This window comes from Pseudorasbora parva, chromosome 11 (assembly GCF_024679245.1).
Source record: "Pseudorasbora parva isolate DD20220531a chromosome 11, ASM2467924v1, whole genome shotgun sequence".
NCBI lineage: Eukaryota > Metazoa > Chordata > Actinopteri > Cypriniformes > Gobionidae > Pseudorasbora > Pseudorasbora parva.
Window position 1 is genome coordinate 44,496,960 of NC_090182.1, and position 17,143 is coordinate 44,514,102.

Below are 17,143 nucleotides of genomic sequence, written 5' to 3' on the forward strand. Positions count from 1 at the left end.
GTCAGTATTATGATGTATTTATGCCACTGAGTGGATTTCCATGTGAAGTTTAAACTGCATAATGGAGACATTTGGCTCAGAATGATATTCAGTCCCTCTGTGTCATTCTCACTTTTATGAAAACTTGTTTCCATCACAAAAAAAGGTGATTGTGACCTCTTGCCACACAAAATTCTGCAATTTCTTCTCTTGAAAGGTTTTTCAAGTTTCCGAGTAAATGTCCATTTCTGTCTTACATGACTTACTTACAGACTTACTGACTTGTTTATCGCTAATCTGAAATAAAAATAAAACCTTTTTTTGAACTCAATGCAAATAGAAAAGTTCTAGATCCTCTGATTATCAGGAATTGTGAAATGATCTTCTTCTGCATTTCTTCTAAGTAATTTCAATGAAACACAAGTCTAAATGCACACTTCTCTGGGAGTTGTTTATACACACAAGTTTATTCACAGGAAAGTTCAGGATATTATTTCCAGATGCTTTTCGAGGCTGAAGAATTTCTCGTAAATAATAATAAGCAATTTCAACCTGATAATGTGGACATATATGGTCATGAAGATGATGTCTATTGTATGTGTCCTTTATACAGAGGACTCTATGTACTCCAGACTGGAAGGAAACAATCATCACCTTCAACTTAATACTTGTAAAACAGGTAACAGAGCTGGAAAGAGAACGAGATGGAAATATGTGAAGAGATGTGTGTAAGACATCAAATCACCGTCTGCCTTTTCAAGTGTGTTACTCAGAGTGACTTAGTCACTGTTGACCACTAAAACAGCATCAAAAATAAAAGAAAACATCACTTTTGTGTTCCTTATGTTTGAGTGGGTCGGGGGGAAAGTAGTAATGGCATTATTTAATCCATTTCTGAGGGCAGTTTTGCTCAGAGTCAAATAGTTGAGTCATGGTGAGACATGAAGAATGACATGCTGAGTCACACTGTGATGAACTCATGTGGTTTTGCTTCTGTGCTGAGGAGCAAAACAGACATGCTCAGATCTCCATAGAAATGGTCTAAGGTAGGCCCTCATAGATTTTAGTGAACTTTGGGGAACATTTTTTAAACAATAAGACCTGCTTAAAGTTGCAGTCGGTAACTTTGTTTGGTTGAAAATAAATTTGAACGAGTACATAACCAGCCAGTGTTTAAAACTGTGGATGTCGTCAGGAAATTCAAGCTTGGCTCCATTCGTCTTTGCGTCATTACAAATGTTCTGTAGTACAGAACAGTATTGGAGGTGGATTACGGCCATCCTTGGAGATCCTCCAGATCTGGAAGGTCACTACATGCCTAATTCCAGGGTGAAAGAGCAATCTATGGACATCAGATTGACTGATTGTGTGGACATTTACATTAAAGGGGGGGTGAAATGCTGTTTCATGCATACTGATCTTTTTACACTGTTAAAGACTTGGAATCCCATACTAAACATAGACAAAGTTTCAAAAGTTAAGGTGGACGTTTGATGGGAGTATTTCTTTGTCAAAAATACTACTTCCGGTTAGTCATAAGTTTCGGCAAGTTTTTTGAGATCATGCGTCCCCTTTGACGTTAACGGGGGCGGAATTTCCTTGTATGGGCCTTACGGACAATTCTACCGGAAGCGCGTGAGAGAGAGCGAGGGAGAGAGCGAAAGCAACAGGCTATGCCCATCAAAGCGCTGGCTCGTAGGCTGCTGCACAGGTAATGTGCACAATTAACAATGACATCAAAAAGTGCGTTTTTGGTTGCCAGACCAAGACAGTCCTGCACAGATTCCCCAAAACCTTGTTGTTAAGGCAACAGTGGATGTAATTTGCTTTTCCGGATCAGCAACTGAGTTGCGCGAATGTTTATATCTGTTCGCTGCATTTCGGTGCCGACTGTTTCATAAACAAGGCCCAGCTCGACACAGGATTTTCCCGATCGCCTAATGCTGAAGGATGGAGCAGTCCCAACGTTAGTACCGCAGGCGGTGAGTGAGACTGCTTCAAATGTCTGTGTCTTTGCCAATGCTCATCAAGTAGCCCAAACATGATCACGTATAGCTAATTGATCAATGGAGCATGCGATGTGTAGTGCGTGTACATTTGTTTAGCTGGCCACTATATGTGTAACTTTATGTTTGTGTATTGTAAAAGCACTCCAAACAACAATACACAAAGAGGGGGGAAATATGTTGAACTAAATAAGCACGCTTCTTCATTCAAATGTGCTACTATTCCGTGTCTTTCTATGTAAACACTTACTAATCCTGCTGTGCAAAACCGGTCCGCTTACTGTCTACACAAACCACGCGTAAACACACAAACACACGTGCACAACTGCACTTCCCACATGTACACCTTCAAAGACAAAAATACGACGATATAATTCAAGTATAAATATGTAAATAACACAAGCCGCTAAGCATATTATATAGTTAGTGTATAACCTACCACATAGAGACGTCCTGCTCTAGTCGTTTTTGCTGCTGCTCCTGTTCAACTGCAGCCTCTGGGTCTGATTCCGGATCATAGATGTATGGCTGTATCTGATTAAAAGCCATATTTTTATTTTGAATAAAGTTTTTTTCCCGCTGTTAGGGATGACGCACTCGACTCAACACAATAGCAGCGCGCTGCTGCACACGTCATTATTTAGCTCCGCTCACACGACACGCCCCCACCCGCTCGGCTTTTTTCGGAAAGACTCGGAACAGCGCATCTTTCTTATATAATTATAAAAAAAATAAAGACTTTTCGGAGATATGCAGGATGCAATGCTACTCTATAGGTACTCAAGATTGACATGACACTGACTGAAACTGAGTGTTTCACCCCCCTTTTAACTATCTATTTTCTATTTTAACTATTTACTATCTATTTTAGCCAATCAGAATCATTCAACATTCATTAATGATGTATCTAGACCTTGAAAACTGTTGTGATGCTGATGAAAGGAGGACTTAAGTTGCAGTGGAAAGAATCAACACTTGCTGCATCTCCTCGTCTAAGGGTCCTGAATACAGAGTCAAAAACAGGTAAGACACAAGACAGAACTTAGTGCAGACATCAAACATCAACGTGACAAGAAGTGATTCACTGACAACAAGAGACAGAGCTGGGTATATAAAGGGTAGAGGGAACAAGTGACAGGTGGTGCGGGAGATCAGCTCATGATCAGGCTAATTACTCCAATCACGAGCTGCAGAAAAATGAAAAATGCTGGTAGCCTAAAAAGCACTGGAAGGGTGATAACCCCATACATAGACGAGACCGGAAGTGAGTTATGTGCATACTCGGCCATGGTTAACCTGGAACTCCAAGTCGACAGTTCTGCCAATGTCACACAACGCAGGAGTCCAAGTCTTGGTTGGCTCGCTCAGCCTGACCTTTCGTCTGTGGGTGATAACCAGAGGATAGGCTCGCAGTCTCCCCCAGCTGTCAAAAGAATTCAACAGAACAAAACCCTGGAACGGAACCGACCGTGCATGAAACTCGCACTTCTCCACCTTAGCAAATAAGCGATTCTCAAGTAGCCACTGTAACACTCGCCTGATGTGCTGGACATGGTCGCGCTCGTTCTGGGAGGAGATCAGGATGTCGTTGAGATAAACAAATACAAACTGGTCGACCATGTCTCTAAGCACATTGTTGACAAGTGCCTGGAAAACCTCTGGGGAGTTTTAGAGTCCAAAAGGCATGACCAAATATTCAAAGTGACCTGTCGGGGTATTAAAAGCAGTCTTCCACTCATCCCCCTGTCTAATCCAAACCAGGTGGTAAGCATTGCACAGGTCCAACTTCGTAAAGATGGTTGCTTCCTGCAAGAGTTCAAAACGCTGAGGACATCAAGGGCAAAGGGTGGCTATTCTTTACTGTGATGTCATTCAGCCCTCGATAATCTATGCAGGGACGCCAAGAACCAACCTTCCTTCCCACGAAGAAGAACCCTGCCCCGGCCTGAGAGGAAGAAGGAAATATCATAGCGGCTAATAGAGAATCGCTGATGTATTTCTCCATGGCCTCCCTCTCATGACCGGAGAGCGAATAAAGGCGCCCCTTGGGTGGAGAAGAGCCAGGTAATAATTCAATTGGACAGTCGTTCGGACGGTGCAGAGAAAATATAAATCTTGGGACTTACTAAACACTGCTCTCAAATCATGGTAAGCCTCTGGCACATCCGCCAGGCTCACCGGTTCCTCCTGTGACACAGAAACAGACGTTAATGGGGAAGAAGCAGACACTAAACACTGAGACGAACAGAATGGGGTCCACGCCAATATGGAACTTTGAGCCCAGTCAATGTGAGGGTAATCCTAAATTAACCAAGTGTGTCCCAATACCACTGGAGCAGAAGGAGAATGAATCAATAGGAAACTAATCTCCTCAGAATGATTCCCATAGATGGTGTGTCTAACCAGTCTTGTAGAGTGAGTGATTCTTGTGATGGGTGTGCCGCAAAGTGTTCTGGCTGAAATCGGCTCAGCCAAAAGAGAGCAAGAAATGCCCAAGTGCACAGCCAGTCCACTATTCATAAAATCCCCCTCTGCCCCAGAATCAATTTAAGCTGAAACTCGATGAGCCGCCCCACCAAACTACAGTAAAGCCGGGAGTGTGGACCGACCACCTGTAGGGTGTTAGTAATGCTCACCATGTGTCATCCTCCAAAGGATGCGCCTCGCCCTTTTCAGGGACAAATCGCCAGGCGCATCCTCGCCCTTTTCAGGGACAAATCGCCACCATGTGCCCTGCCTCTCCGCAGTTGTTGTTGAGGCAATGATGCCGCTCCGCGACAGTCAGATGAGTTCTCCCAATCTGCATGGGTTCGTCCTCAGATAGACCGAACTTCTGTGATGTAGCTATTCCCGTGCTCTGTGCATTGCTGACAGATCTGTGAGGGAGCCCCGCTCCTTGATGCTGGCAACGAATGGAAATTCGGTTGTCCACCTGAATAGCGAGGGCCACAAGACTGTCAAGGGAAGGGGGTAACTCCAGTGAGTAAATCTCTTCTTTAATGTGCTCAGCTAAGCCACGAAGAAAATGGTTTCACTGAGCCTTAGTATTCCACCCACAGGATGCCCGGGGTGTACGGCACTGGGTAGAGTATTTTGATAGGTTCCTTGCACAGCTCCGCTGAGAAGTTCTCATATGTACTGCAGCAATAATGCTCATTGTCCCACATAGCTGTTCCCCATTCTCTCGCAAGCCTAGTCAGGTGCATGATGACGAAGGCTACCCTTGGCTTCTTTGTCGCAAAGCAGGAGGGCTGTAGTGAAAAAGTTAATGAGCACTGTGATAGGAATGAATGACATGAGTTGGGCTCACCGAAATATGGAGCTGGTGGGTTCAAGTGAGGCTCAGACGTGCGGGCGTTCGCTCTCTCAGTGTCAGGTTGACTTGGTGTGGGAACCACAGCAGGGTGTGGCTGTAGCTGTTCAAGCCACTGGGTAATCTCTGCTAGCTGGCATGACATTTCCATAATGCTATGATGAGAAGCTGACATCATCTCTTGCTGCCGTCCAAACAAAATGCCCTGTTGAGTAATAGCTTGTCTTAACCCTAGTTTCTCCACTGAGTCCATCTTTGGTCAGTGGATTCTGTTATGATGCTGATTAAAGGAGGACTTAAGTTGTAGTGGAAAGAAAACAAGTTTATTCAGGCCAACCTGAGACACCAACAAATAAACAAAAAAAACCAAAAAAGACTGGAAACCGTTTGGGGAAACTGTATGGTGGCTCCCGCTGTGTCTATGCACACAACAGCCGACACACTGGCTGGAAAGGCCACCGAAAACACAGGAGGCAGGATGACCCAGCAGTAGAAGAGACCAAGCCAGCAAGGAAATCAACACTTGCTGCAACTCCTCGTCTAAGGGTCCTGAATACAGAGTCAAAAACAGGTAAGACACAACACAGAATGTAGTGCAAACATCAACCATCAACGTGACAAGAAGTGTTCCACTGACAACGAGATAGACACAGCTGGGTATATAAAGGGTAGACGGAACAAGTGACAGGTGCAGGAAATCAGCTTGTGATCAGGCTAATTACAGCAATCACGAGCTGCAGAAAAATGACAGGACAGGACAAACGGTGGACTTCTTGGGGCGGCAGTGGCTCAGTGGTTTATGTAGGTTGTCTACAAACCGGAAGGTTGGTGGTTAAATCCCTGGTCCCTCGAGTCAAGGTGTCACTGAGACACCTAACTCCAGCTGCTCCTGACGAGCTGGATGGTGCCTTAACATGGCTGACATTGCTGTCGGTGTATGAATGGGTGAATGTGAGGCAAAAATATAAAGCCTTTTGGATGGCCATAGGGTGTTGAAAGTGCTATATAAATGCAGTCCATTTACCTGACAACAGGAAGCGCCAATGTCACACCCTGAAGATGTGACAGAATACAGTATAAATGTTGAGAACCTGTATGTACAAATCAGTGAGAGAAGGAGCACGGCCTGCAAACTCCTTCTGAGACTTGAAACTGGCTTCTGCAGATAAATATGCCAACTATTCTTCAGTAAATGTTTCTTTAATTAATTGTACTCCTGACTCTTGGTCCTCGTTCTTCACTACTGGTCTTGAGTCTTAAACTGTTGCCTCCTAACAGTTTTCTGTAGTAGTATCGCATGTGAGGATGCTGCAGGTGGTGGATCATTTATAGCCTTTTCTCACAGCAGCTGGAATAATTACACTCATCATTTTGATGGCGGATTGTAATCCGGAAAGGACCAAATGACAATCATCAGTGACAACTGGAGATTCACCTGTAGTCAAAAGCACAAGATCAGACTTGTACAGCAACGGAAATCTGCAGGTAACGCTAATACACACTAAATACATGTAGTCACGAAGTGCTGATGCTGTTTACATCAACAATTTGAGAAAAAAGTATAACAATAATAATGTGCATTTTTTGGTGAGCAATTGTTAGATTTAATCACCGTTGGAAGCAAGATTTATTCATTCTTTTTTCTCAGTTGGTCTGAACAAAAGTGACATGACTCACTTGTTCAGATGACATTATTCAGTGAAACTTTTTTTTTTTTTTACCACACTCCAAAATGTAGAATCTGTGATTCTGAAGTACAGTATCCACACCGGTGCAGTGAATGAATACACACACACACTCCTCAAAACATTAGATTAATCCGCACTGAGCAGCCACTGATGCACAACCCACGTAAAGATGATGATTCGGCAAATAAGTGCAATTGCAGGCTTCAAACAGAGATGGCGACAAAGAGGCAGAACTTACAATCTGTTGATGTAGACAGACTGAAGTCTGCCGCTTTAAAAGTCTCAAAATATAGATAAACGTATCGCTTTACAATGTACCTGATAGTTTGAATTGCTTTTCTTTATTAATTTGTCAAAAACATGTAAAAGTTGGAGGATACAATTTAAACACATAAGCATAACTTTTATTAAGATTCACAATTATTATTTATAATTCATATAATAGTAATAAATTAGTATTATTGTAAAAGAGAAACGTGCCCATTTATGTATAATAACTCTAGATTTATTTAGAATAAGTTATTATAGTGGATAAATTACCATGCAATAACAAAACAAGACATTGTGCTCTGTTCAATATAGGATAATAATAATAATACATTCTTATTTTGTATATTATTATAAAAGAGATAAACCCAAATTATCTAGAATAATTCTACAACTGTTTGAAGTTCTTCTTCTTTAGTTATTACAGTGAATAAAACACCATGCAATAACAAAACAAAAGACATCTTGTGCTTAAAAATAATATATAAACAATAAAACATTCCTATTTTGTATATGAACAGTTCAATTGATGTTGCATCACACGTTTGCATGCACATGATTAATGATTATATGATAATGCAGGGATGTTTTGTAATGAAAGTCGGCCGTGTTGCTTGCGATCGTGTGTTAGTTCCTCAGCAGAAGTGTTTGTCTTTGATGAGATAACAGGTGACACAATAGGTCACCAACTTCTTTCAGAGTCAGGCCTTCATTTTCCCTCCAAGCTAAACACATCCCCAGAGCACTTCCTGTCAAACAGGAACTGATAGTACGCTCCATTTTTATCTGGGCCAGAACATGGAAATGTTATCGTATTCCTGTGGGCCTCTTCATCCCACCCTTCGCCTGCAAGTCTGTCCATCTCATGAATGCAGAATCGAGCAGTAAACGCTCACTGACTGGGTTTCATTGCCATTCATTTCACACATTTTATAGAGACTGCGTGAGTGTGTGTGTGTGTGTTTGAGGAAGCAGATATTATAGTCAGTAGTAATAATAATAAGAATGCATTATGCCAGCTGTTGAAAACCGATTTATGAGTTTTACTGGCCAAACACCACAAGGGAGGCAAACAGACTGAGAAAGAATAACATTTGTCTAAGAAACACAATGCATGCTGGGGGAATTGTAAAGTTTTCATAGTCTTTTTATTTCCATAATTCAATTTTTTAATAAAATTACAATCTCAACTCCTGTTTTACAGTGCAAAATACAAAAAGTACAGCATATGGCAGATTCAGTAGTTATTCCAGACCAGAATATACAAACATCTAATAACCATAAAAATAATCTCTTTCATGAGCTTTTGATATGCATGGGTATACTTACTACAAAAATAGATATAGTTTATTTCTTTAGCAGAATAATGCCTCGAAAGCAGACCGTAAAACGAGCAGCGTAATGATCAGAACAACACTTATAACTTACAACAGGTTTAAAATGATCATATCACATGAAGAAAAACCTGTTCTAGAGATCAACTTCTGTAGTGTTTATGTGAGCTGCCTAACTAGAAAGCCTTTGTAGGTGTCATAGGCAGCTGACACCACTTTAAAACCACTAGATCATTCTAACTAAAGCAAACCGGCGGTATGGGTGGTGGTGTCAAGGGCAATGTTGATATTTTATTTGTTACTGAAAACTGATAAGAATCGAAACTTGAGCTTTAGAGGAGTCTATGGTGTGGCACATGTAGTTCCCACCCATGAAAAATAAAATGCTTCAGTTACGATGCAAACTTATGCAGGAATAAGACAGCTTCCTAGGGTTTGGAACAGAGCTGTGTGTTTTAGACGTTATACAGTTTAGTCAAAAAAAAAAAAAAAACGTGTCATGTTCAACCACACTGTATTAATCAGACTTTTTCTCAAAGTGTTTGTTGAGTATCACAGCCCAAGAACTCGACCCGCAAGGCGATATCATTGAGCCAGCCCGTTGGGTAAATCCGAATGAAGCGTGTGAACTCAGGGGGATCAAGCATGTACAGTGTCTCTTCATCAGACTCACGCTTCCTCTCAAAGACCTACATCAGGGCGAAAAGAAACAAAACACCATCAACATGAGGAACCATACTGAAGGAATATATTATATTATTCTTAAGAGAATATAAAACATTACTATAATCCTTAATACAAAACTAAACCTGACAACCATCCCAGTTATTAAGCTAATTCTCTCACACTGTTCAGCAACACTGGGCTTTATAGAGGATATGCACTGAGAGCTGCTGCGTGACTGGAGTTACAGTTTTTACCCGTTGCTTGAACACATTTTGCAAAACTTCTCTCATTGTGCCAAAACTCTACACACAAGTAAATATGACACAACACTGGGAAATATACCGTTCACATCTGTGTCAAACTGAATCTCTACTATCAAAACCTAACATTCCTTTGTCAAAATGTAACTCTGATGACAAAATGGCATCATATGAACACACTTTTAGTTCAGGGAGAACACATAGTCTACTTTATATAAAACACTGTAGTTTTATTTTATTCAGTTCATCGGTTAGCATTCTGTGAAGCAATGCAACACTTTTTTTCCCCAACAAAGGTTTTCACAACAACCAAAAATGAAAGTACTGAAATGTTACAAATGACAGAGTACTGTACATCACAGTACTATACTTCACACTACAGTACAATCTCAATGGTACAGTGCTATGTACTGTACTGTATGTTACACAAAACTACCATTTTTTGTTACTAAAGAAGCACTAGCCAACTTGCAATACAGTAATGTGATACAGTACAGTATGCAGATAGATACAGTCTGGAATGGAGAGTTGCTGTTTTCCAGTCTGAATGTCCTTATAATGGATGAACTGTGAACCGGCTTAGATGTGGAGGACTCTCTACCCAGCTTCACTCACTGTCAGGCCATGAGTTACCACAGGAACCACCAATGCTCTAATATCATCTGAAATATTGTTCTGAGTATAGACCGACCATATCTCTCTCTCTCTCTCTCTCTCTCTCTCTCTCGCTCTCGCTCTCTATGCTTGCAAAGTTCTCAAAATGTCTTAACTGAGGCCTATTTGTGGTTGGCTGATTGGTGTTCAGTTTTGCAAGTAAGTTCCTTCAGGTTTGTATTTGAGTGGTTGCTTGCAATTGCACGATGTGTATTGTATTTTGGATACATGTGTTTTCCAAATGGCACCCTGAGATTTCATTTTTGAACGAAGTGTCTTATGTATGAAATAGAGTGTAGTATGACCAAGTGTGCTGCATAAAGGCGTAAGTGTGTTGCAGAATTGCAACTAGAGTCCTAAGCAGCGCTTTTGTTTAAGGTATGGGTAGAAGTATTTGAGGTATGGTAACAAAAGCTTCAAATTGTGTTACTTTAGTCTAAGCATGGGTCTGTAGTGTTCAAGCAATGGGCAAGTAATAGGGGAAAACGTGAGTAAAACAAACGGTTATCAGTTTAAACAAAAGGTTTGACTCAATATTGTGTTCCTTACAACATGGATATTACATTTACATTTACATTTATGCATTTTGGCAGACGCTTTTATCCAAAGCGACTTACATTGCATTCAAGGTACACATTTTACATTATTGTCAATTCTTGCTTTCCCTGGGAATCGAACCCACGACCTTGGCGTTGCGAGCACCATGCTCTACTGGTTGAGCTACAGGAAATCATTAACATGCTAAATATTAACATGCTGCCAGAAATCGTACCAAATCATATCAAAATATTTTGATACATAAATATTTATCATTAAGTTTTATTCAAATTCTGAATATATTATGGGCCTATTGTCTAATAATATTATCAGGATATTAATTGGATTAGCGCATGTGCAAAAAACTCCAGTGTAAGTGGATGCTCACTTAAACACCTGTGATTGGCCATTGCGTTCAAGAGCTCAACAAACTGTGATTGGCTACATTAATCACTGAAGCAAAAATAAATTGAAATTTGACGAGTGCAAATAAAGATACGCGCTGGATCTTTTGGCAACTTTTTTTTACTAATAAAATGCTATTATTACGAAGAAAACAGATCCTAGACCAGCCATTATGGATATCTTTTCCCTCTAAAAGCAATCAGTAGCAGAAGCAGCACAGCGCAGGTGCACTTAGGGTGTGTCTGAATCCACTTTTGCTAGTTTACCAACTGAAATAATGGCCACCCGGTGTATGGTCAAAAAAAGGGTTGTCCCTCGTCTCTTAATGAGTCATGGGTGTGTTTTGGACATAACGTGCAATAAACCAATCAGAGTCTCATCTCCCATTCCCTGTAAAAGCCAGTTGGGCTCGCACCATGGAGGACTCACTATTTACATGAGGAGAGACTGAACGCTTCTCCAGAGAGGAATCATTTATTTGTAATAAAATGTGTGTGTGTGTGCTGCTGTGCATCCCTGTGTGTGTAATAATCAGTGTACTCACATTGTGCACCACCTATAGGCTCATATTACTAACACACCCTTTAAATAAGACATACAATACGGCACTATTGACTTTAGAGCAGGTGTGTGTTGGTCAATGGTCAGTGGTTTTCTGCTCCTCACAATAGCAACTCTCCAACAATGCTCCTGAACACACCTGGTTTAGACCAGACGCCCATGGGGGAACACACACACACACACACACACACACACACACACACACACACACACACACACACACACACACACACACACACACACACTGATGGGGAGGAACAGATGAGCCGGTACATTTGATATTTAAACAACATGGCTCTGGACGTGAACATGAAAACTGCGTCAGGGCTGAAACTAACAAAACACACTTGCATCACCTTGGTGTCACATTGCACCGGGTGTGTGATAGGGCCCATGGTGTGAAACATTACGTTTCTGTTATTAAAAAAGCCAACAAGCAAGCCCAGCCCAGGGTGGCCACACACTTTAAGATGTTAACCCCAATTTTGAGCCTGATTTGCAACCTTAGTAACGTTATTGGTTACTTTTTAGGGAGTAACACAAGTTTCCTCAACACTTTGTTACTTTGTTTTAGTTAAATCAAAATTATGGAACAAATTAGCACAGTGTGGCCATGATTAACTAAAATGAGGGAATTAATTCTTAATTTAAGGAACACATTCTTATAATAATGCATATAAAACTGAGCTAATACACACATATATATAGACATACCTTTTCACGGTCTGTGCCCTGCTCCTTCACACTGGTCCAGCTGCGGCCGTCGTTGCTAATGGAGATGGTAAATTCAGTGACCCTCATCTGTTTCAGACCCGATCGAGCCCCCTGTGTGATCAACCCCGTCACTCTCTTCACAGACAGAAAGTCCACCTGTAACCACTCATGAGGGTTATTCGTCTGTAGAAAGAGAAGAAGAGAGGGAACACGGGAAGAGACAAAATATAAGATGATCTGTTTAACTGTTTATTTATTGTCTATTAAGTGATTATTGTGCATAAATGTACATACAAATGGCTTGCACTATATGAAAAGACTGTAAAGATAAGGCCAAATGTACTGTGTTAATATGAAGGATATTTCCATATTGATTTTTCACAGGTGTTTTACCTGTATTTTGATTTAGGTATTTTATTGTGTTGTGGTTTTAGGGTTCAAGGGGGGATCTAATGCTATTTCATGCATTCTGACTTATTTTAAAGACTTTTTTGACACTGTTAAAGAGTTGATACTTGTGCTAAACATGGCCAAATAAAAAAAAAAAAAAAAAAAACTGTAGGACTTATGACAGAGTATTTCTGTGCCAAATACACTCCTTTAGGATTCAAACAAGTTTCGAAACATTTTTTTTTTGTATGGCTCTTTATAATGTCATAAAGGTTGGAACTGCTTGTATGGGAACTTCTCCCGAAAGAGCGAGAATAAACACACACACACACACACACCAACCAGAGCATGTCCATCAACGAGTTTCGTTTAGGTTACTGGAGCCATCGGCAGTGCTGTCATTTTGATTTTAGACCACGAAAATAATAATGTCAGTAAAGAAGTGTGTTTCTGGATATGAGGGAAAGATCACCTTGTTCGGCTTCCCAAATAACCCAGCGTTAAGGGAACGGTGGACTCAGTTTGTTTTTCCGGAGCAAGTGTGTGTGTGTGTTCCTGGTCATGAGTGGGAACCGCAGGCGGTGAGTGAAACTGCATCATTGGGTTTTGTGAAAGGCGCTATATAAATTAAAGTTATTTTTATTATTATTATATCATGTGTGTGTGTTTTGCTGCCAATCGTCACGTAAGTGCATATAACGTCAACAAACACAAACGTATGGAGAATCAAAAGTTATCCAGGGATAATGCCATGATGTGTGTGTGTGTGTGTGTGTGTGTGTGTGTGTGTGTGTGTGTGTGTGTGTGTGTGTGTGTGTGTGTGTGTGTGTGTGTGTGTGTGTGTGTGTGTGTGTGTGTGTGTGTGCGTGTTTGTGTGTGTGTGTGTGTGTGTGTGTGTGTGTGTGTGTGTGTGTGTTTAGCTCCGCCCACTGCACTCCTCCATGGGCTCATTCAATACGATCTATATCTTTTATTTAGAATACATACAAATGTCATTTACGTCTTTAAAGTTTGTCAAGAGATTTAAAGAGGTGTTTTTGGAGAGCATGGGCTCTAGAACGCAGGAACGAGCCTATGACTGAATCCGGAAATAAAGCAAAATAACTGAGAATTAGTTTAGATAAACAGTTGTGTCTCGCTGGTTGATTTCTTCAACGATGCATCGTACTATAATTAAGCAGTTATAATGCTGTACAGGGGATGGATGGATGGATGGATGATTGGATGGATGGATGATTGGATGGATGATTGGATGGATGGATGGATGGATGGATGATTGGATGGATGGATGATTAGATGATTGATTAGATGGATGGATGATTGGATGGATGGATGGATGGATGGATGGATGATTGGATGGATGGATGATTAGATGATTGATTAGATGGATGGATGGATGGATGATTGGATGGATGGATGATTAGATGATTGATTAGATGGATGGATGGATGGATGGATGGATGGATGATTGGATGATTGATTGGATGGATGGATGGATGGATGGATGATTAGATGATTGATTTGATTAGATGGATGATTGCATGGATGGATGGATGGATGAATGGATAGATACCTTGGGTCTCCAAGCATTTGCTCGTCCCTCCAGGTGTAGTCGAGCGAGGTCGGGACTCCAGGACAGTAACCACGTTTTTAAGAAGGAGGAGGCGCTGATGCTACTGCTGGGAATAATCCCGCGCTCCATTCCCAACGGCATAGAACAGCCTGAGGAACACACACAGACAGACTCTTATTGGTTTGAAGCAGCGTTATTTTAGTATCATTGAGATGCTTTAATGATTTGCTCATATTATGCTCTTAGAGGGTTCCTTTAGAACCTTGAAGGATTCTCTCAGGCACTTCGTAGAACTTTCTGGAGTTCCATCAAGGGATAATTTTATGGATTTGGTCTTAAGTAATTTTTTATTTTGAATACATTTTATGAATTACATAAACATACTTTATCGGCTTAACAACACTGAAAACTCAGCCAAGATGGACGGACAACAGGGCGGGTTTTTTATGCTCATCTCCATAAATATATTTAGCTAATGCAATTAAAGGTGTGGTTCTGGGTTTTGTTTCTAGGCTTGGTTGTGTTTATAGGTCGCAGTATAACTTGTCTTAATACTTTTTTTTTAAATGCCGTATTTTTCTTCTATTCTCCCTTTATTCCACACCCCTGTCTCCACTGTCCTTTGAACGGCTTGTTTGCTTCCTGCTTCTATGAAGCCCATCTCTCCGAAAAACGCAATGGTCTTAGATTGGTTAGATGGCCAAATGTAGTTTCCTGTATTTTTATTGGCTGAAGTGCCAAGCACAGGTTGCCGGAAATGCCACGCCCCTTCCCGTTACGGGCAGAAGTCACATCTGCGGAGACTAGCGAGGGTTTATGATGTCACCAACCCAGGAAGAAGCTCGTTGTAGTCCAAACCGGCCGCTTTTGTAGGCAATAAACTGCTGTAACTTTAAAAGACAATATCTCCGTTTGCATTGAACTTTCAGCGCTGTAACTTTGTAGATACTGTTTATGTATCATAAAGCAGCAACATTACACACTAACTAAAGTTAACAAAGTCAAATCACATGTAACCCCCCCTTTAAGGGCTGAAAATCCATTTATCCTTTTCTGAAACTTCTTCTTCATGATTGCTTAGCAACGGCAGACGTGCTTTTGAAAAGAGGAGAAAGTGGAGCAGCCGGAGTTTTTCAGTTTTTGTCGTTTTTGTGAACAGCCACTTATGCAATCATTTAAGACATTTCTCCTTAAACCCCATTGAACAGTATGTGCAGAACACAACTATTATTCAGCTCTCTCGAGTTAGAGAAACTGTATTTACTCAATATTTTTCTTATAATAAAGCTTTGATGCTTGAAGGGAGAAAAATTGTTTCAAAGCACAAAAAAACAAAAAAACAGCTGTAGTTAGAAAGCCTTGAAGCTTGAATGAAAGTAGGCAGAAAATCTTTCTGATGACAGACACTCATGAACTAACAAAAAAATCAAGAGCTTTTAAATCGCTACATTTGGATGAAAAGGACATACAGAGAAATGTGCTTTGCAAAGTCGTTGAGTAATGACCATCTCACAATTCACTTCTGTTCTAGATAATACATTGCTTTTATATCCACTTCATCTTTTCCTCCATTTCTTCATCATTAGACAATGCTGTGATCTCATCATTCTCTGTGTGTGTGTGTGTGTGAGCCTGTTTATGTGGTTTATGAGCACACAAATTTGTATAACTACATGGGTATTACACTGGTATTACACTATAAATGTGGTTTATGAGGACATATCAAATGTCCTCCTAATTCAAATTGCCTTAAAAACATACTAAATGATGTTTTTTTTGAGAAATTAAAAATGCAAAATGTTTCCTGTGATGGGTAGGTTTAGGGGCAGGGGCAGTGTAAGGGGATAGAAAATACGGTTTGTACAGTATAAAAACCATTACGCCTATGGAGAGTCCCTGTAAACCACATAGACCAACGCGTGTGTGTGTGTGTGTGTGTGTGTGTGTGTGTGTGTGTGTGTGTGTGTGTGTGTGTGTTCACTCACTATTGAGGTCACATCCCAGCAGTTCTATCCTCAAGGTGGGCTGCTTCTGGAAGGTCAGTGGGTGAATCCGGATGTAGCGACCCACGATGGGTGGAGAAAATAAGTTCTCTTTTATTCTGGAGCCGTCCATGTTTCCATTGAAAGGCTGATATCAAATAAGCAAGAAAACAGATGTGAATAATACTGGAAGTATGACAGATATACAGTAAAAATAGTTAAATTTATAATCAGGGCGCCGCTTCTTTGAAATCAAAGCAAAGCAGTTTCACTGGAAAAAATGATAGGTGAGTTTTATCATGCACTTTTTTAAAGATTGTGATGTTTAAGGGGTGGGAGATTTAGGGAGGTTTTGTGTTTTCAGTGGCCAGCAAAAATTATTTTCTAAAAATATCTCTTGAAACTATAATGATTATCACCAAAAAGGGGGTAGAAAGAAACTAGGAACTTTCTAGAGAATCAAATAAGGGTCCGTTTGCACAACACTATTTTCAACTAAAAACAGAAGACTTTTCATTGCTTTATTTAAATACCTTTTTTGCTGTTAATTTAAACGACAATGGCATCTGGTTGCTTGAAAATGCCTTGTAAAGCACAAGTTTTTGAAAAAATGCCCTCTTATCATGTGTGTAAACTACGAAAACACGAATCTGTGAAAACTGACGTCAATGCACATGTGTTTAGCCTAGAGTTTAGTGTCCGACTGCCAAGCATAATACAGCGTTATTAAGGGTTATTAGATGTTTTCATTGATCCGTGTGAACGGCGAGTGTTTTTAGCTCATTGTTTAGCATGCAATAAGAGTCTGATATAC

At 40.6% G+C, this 17,143-nt stretch overlaps 1 protein-coding gene across 1 annotated transcript in view; it reads right to left on the minus strand.

The window, feature by feature from the left end:
- Nucleotides 1-8,379: 8,379 nt before the first annotated feature.
- f8 (coagulation factor VIII, procoagulant component) overlaps nucleotides 8,380-17,143 on the minus strand; it is a 34,695-nt gene continuing 25,931 nt past the window's right edge. Inside the window, exons 22-25 of the mRNA XM_067458079.1 lie at nucleotides 16,333-16,477; nucleotides 14,348-14,496; nucleotides 12,385-12,567; nucleotides 8,380-9,276 (exon numbers count right to left, since the gene is read on the minus strand). Coding sequence (XP_067314180.1) covers nucleotides 9,121-9,276; nucleotides 12,385-12,567; nucleotides 14,348-14,496; nucleotides 16,333-16,477 — 633 coding nt within the window. The 3' untranslated portion in view covers nucleotides 8,380-9,120. The remainder of the gene's footprint in view (nucleotides 9,277-12,384; nucleotides 12,568-14,347; nucleotides 14,497-16,332; nucleotides 16,478-17,143) is intronic.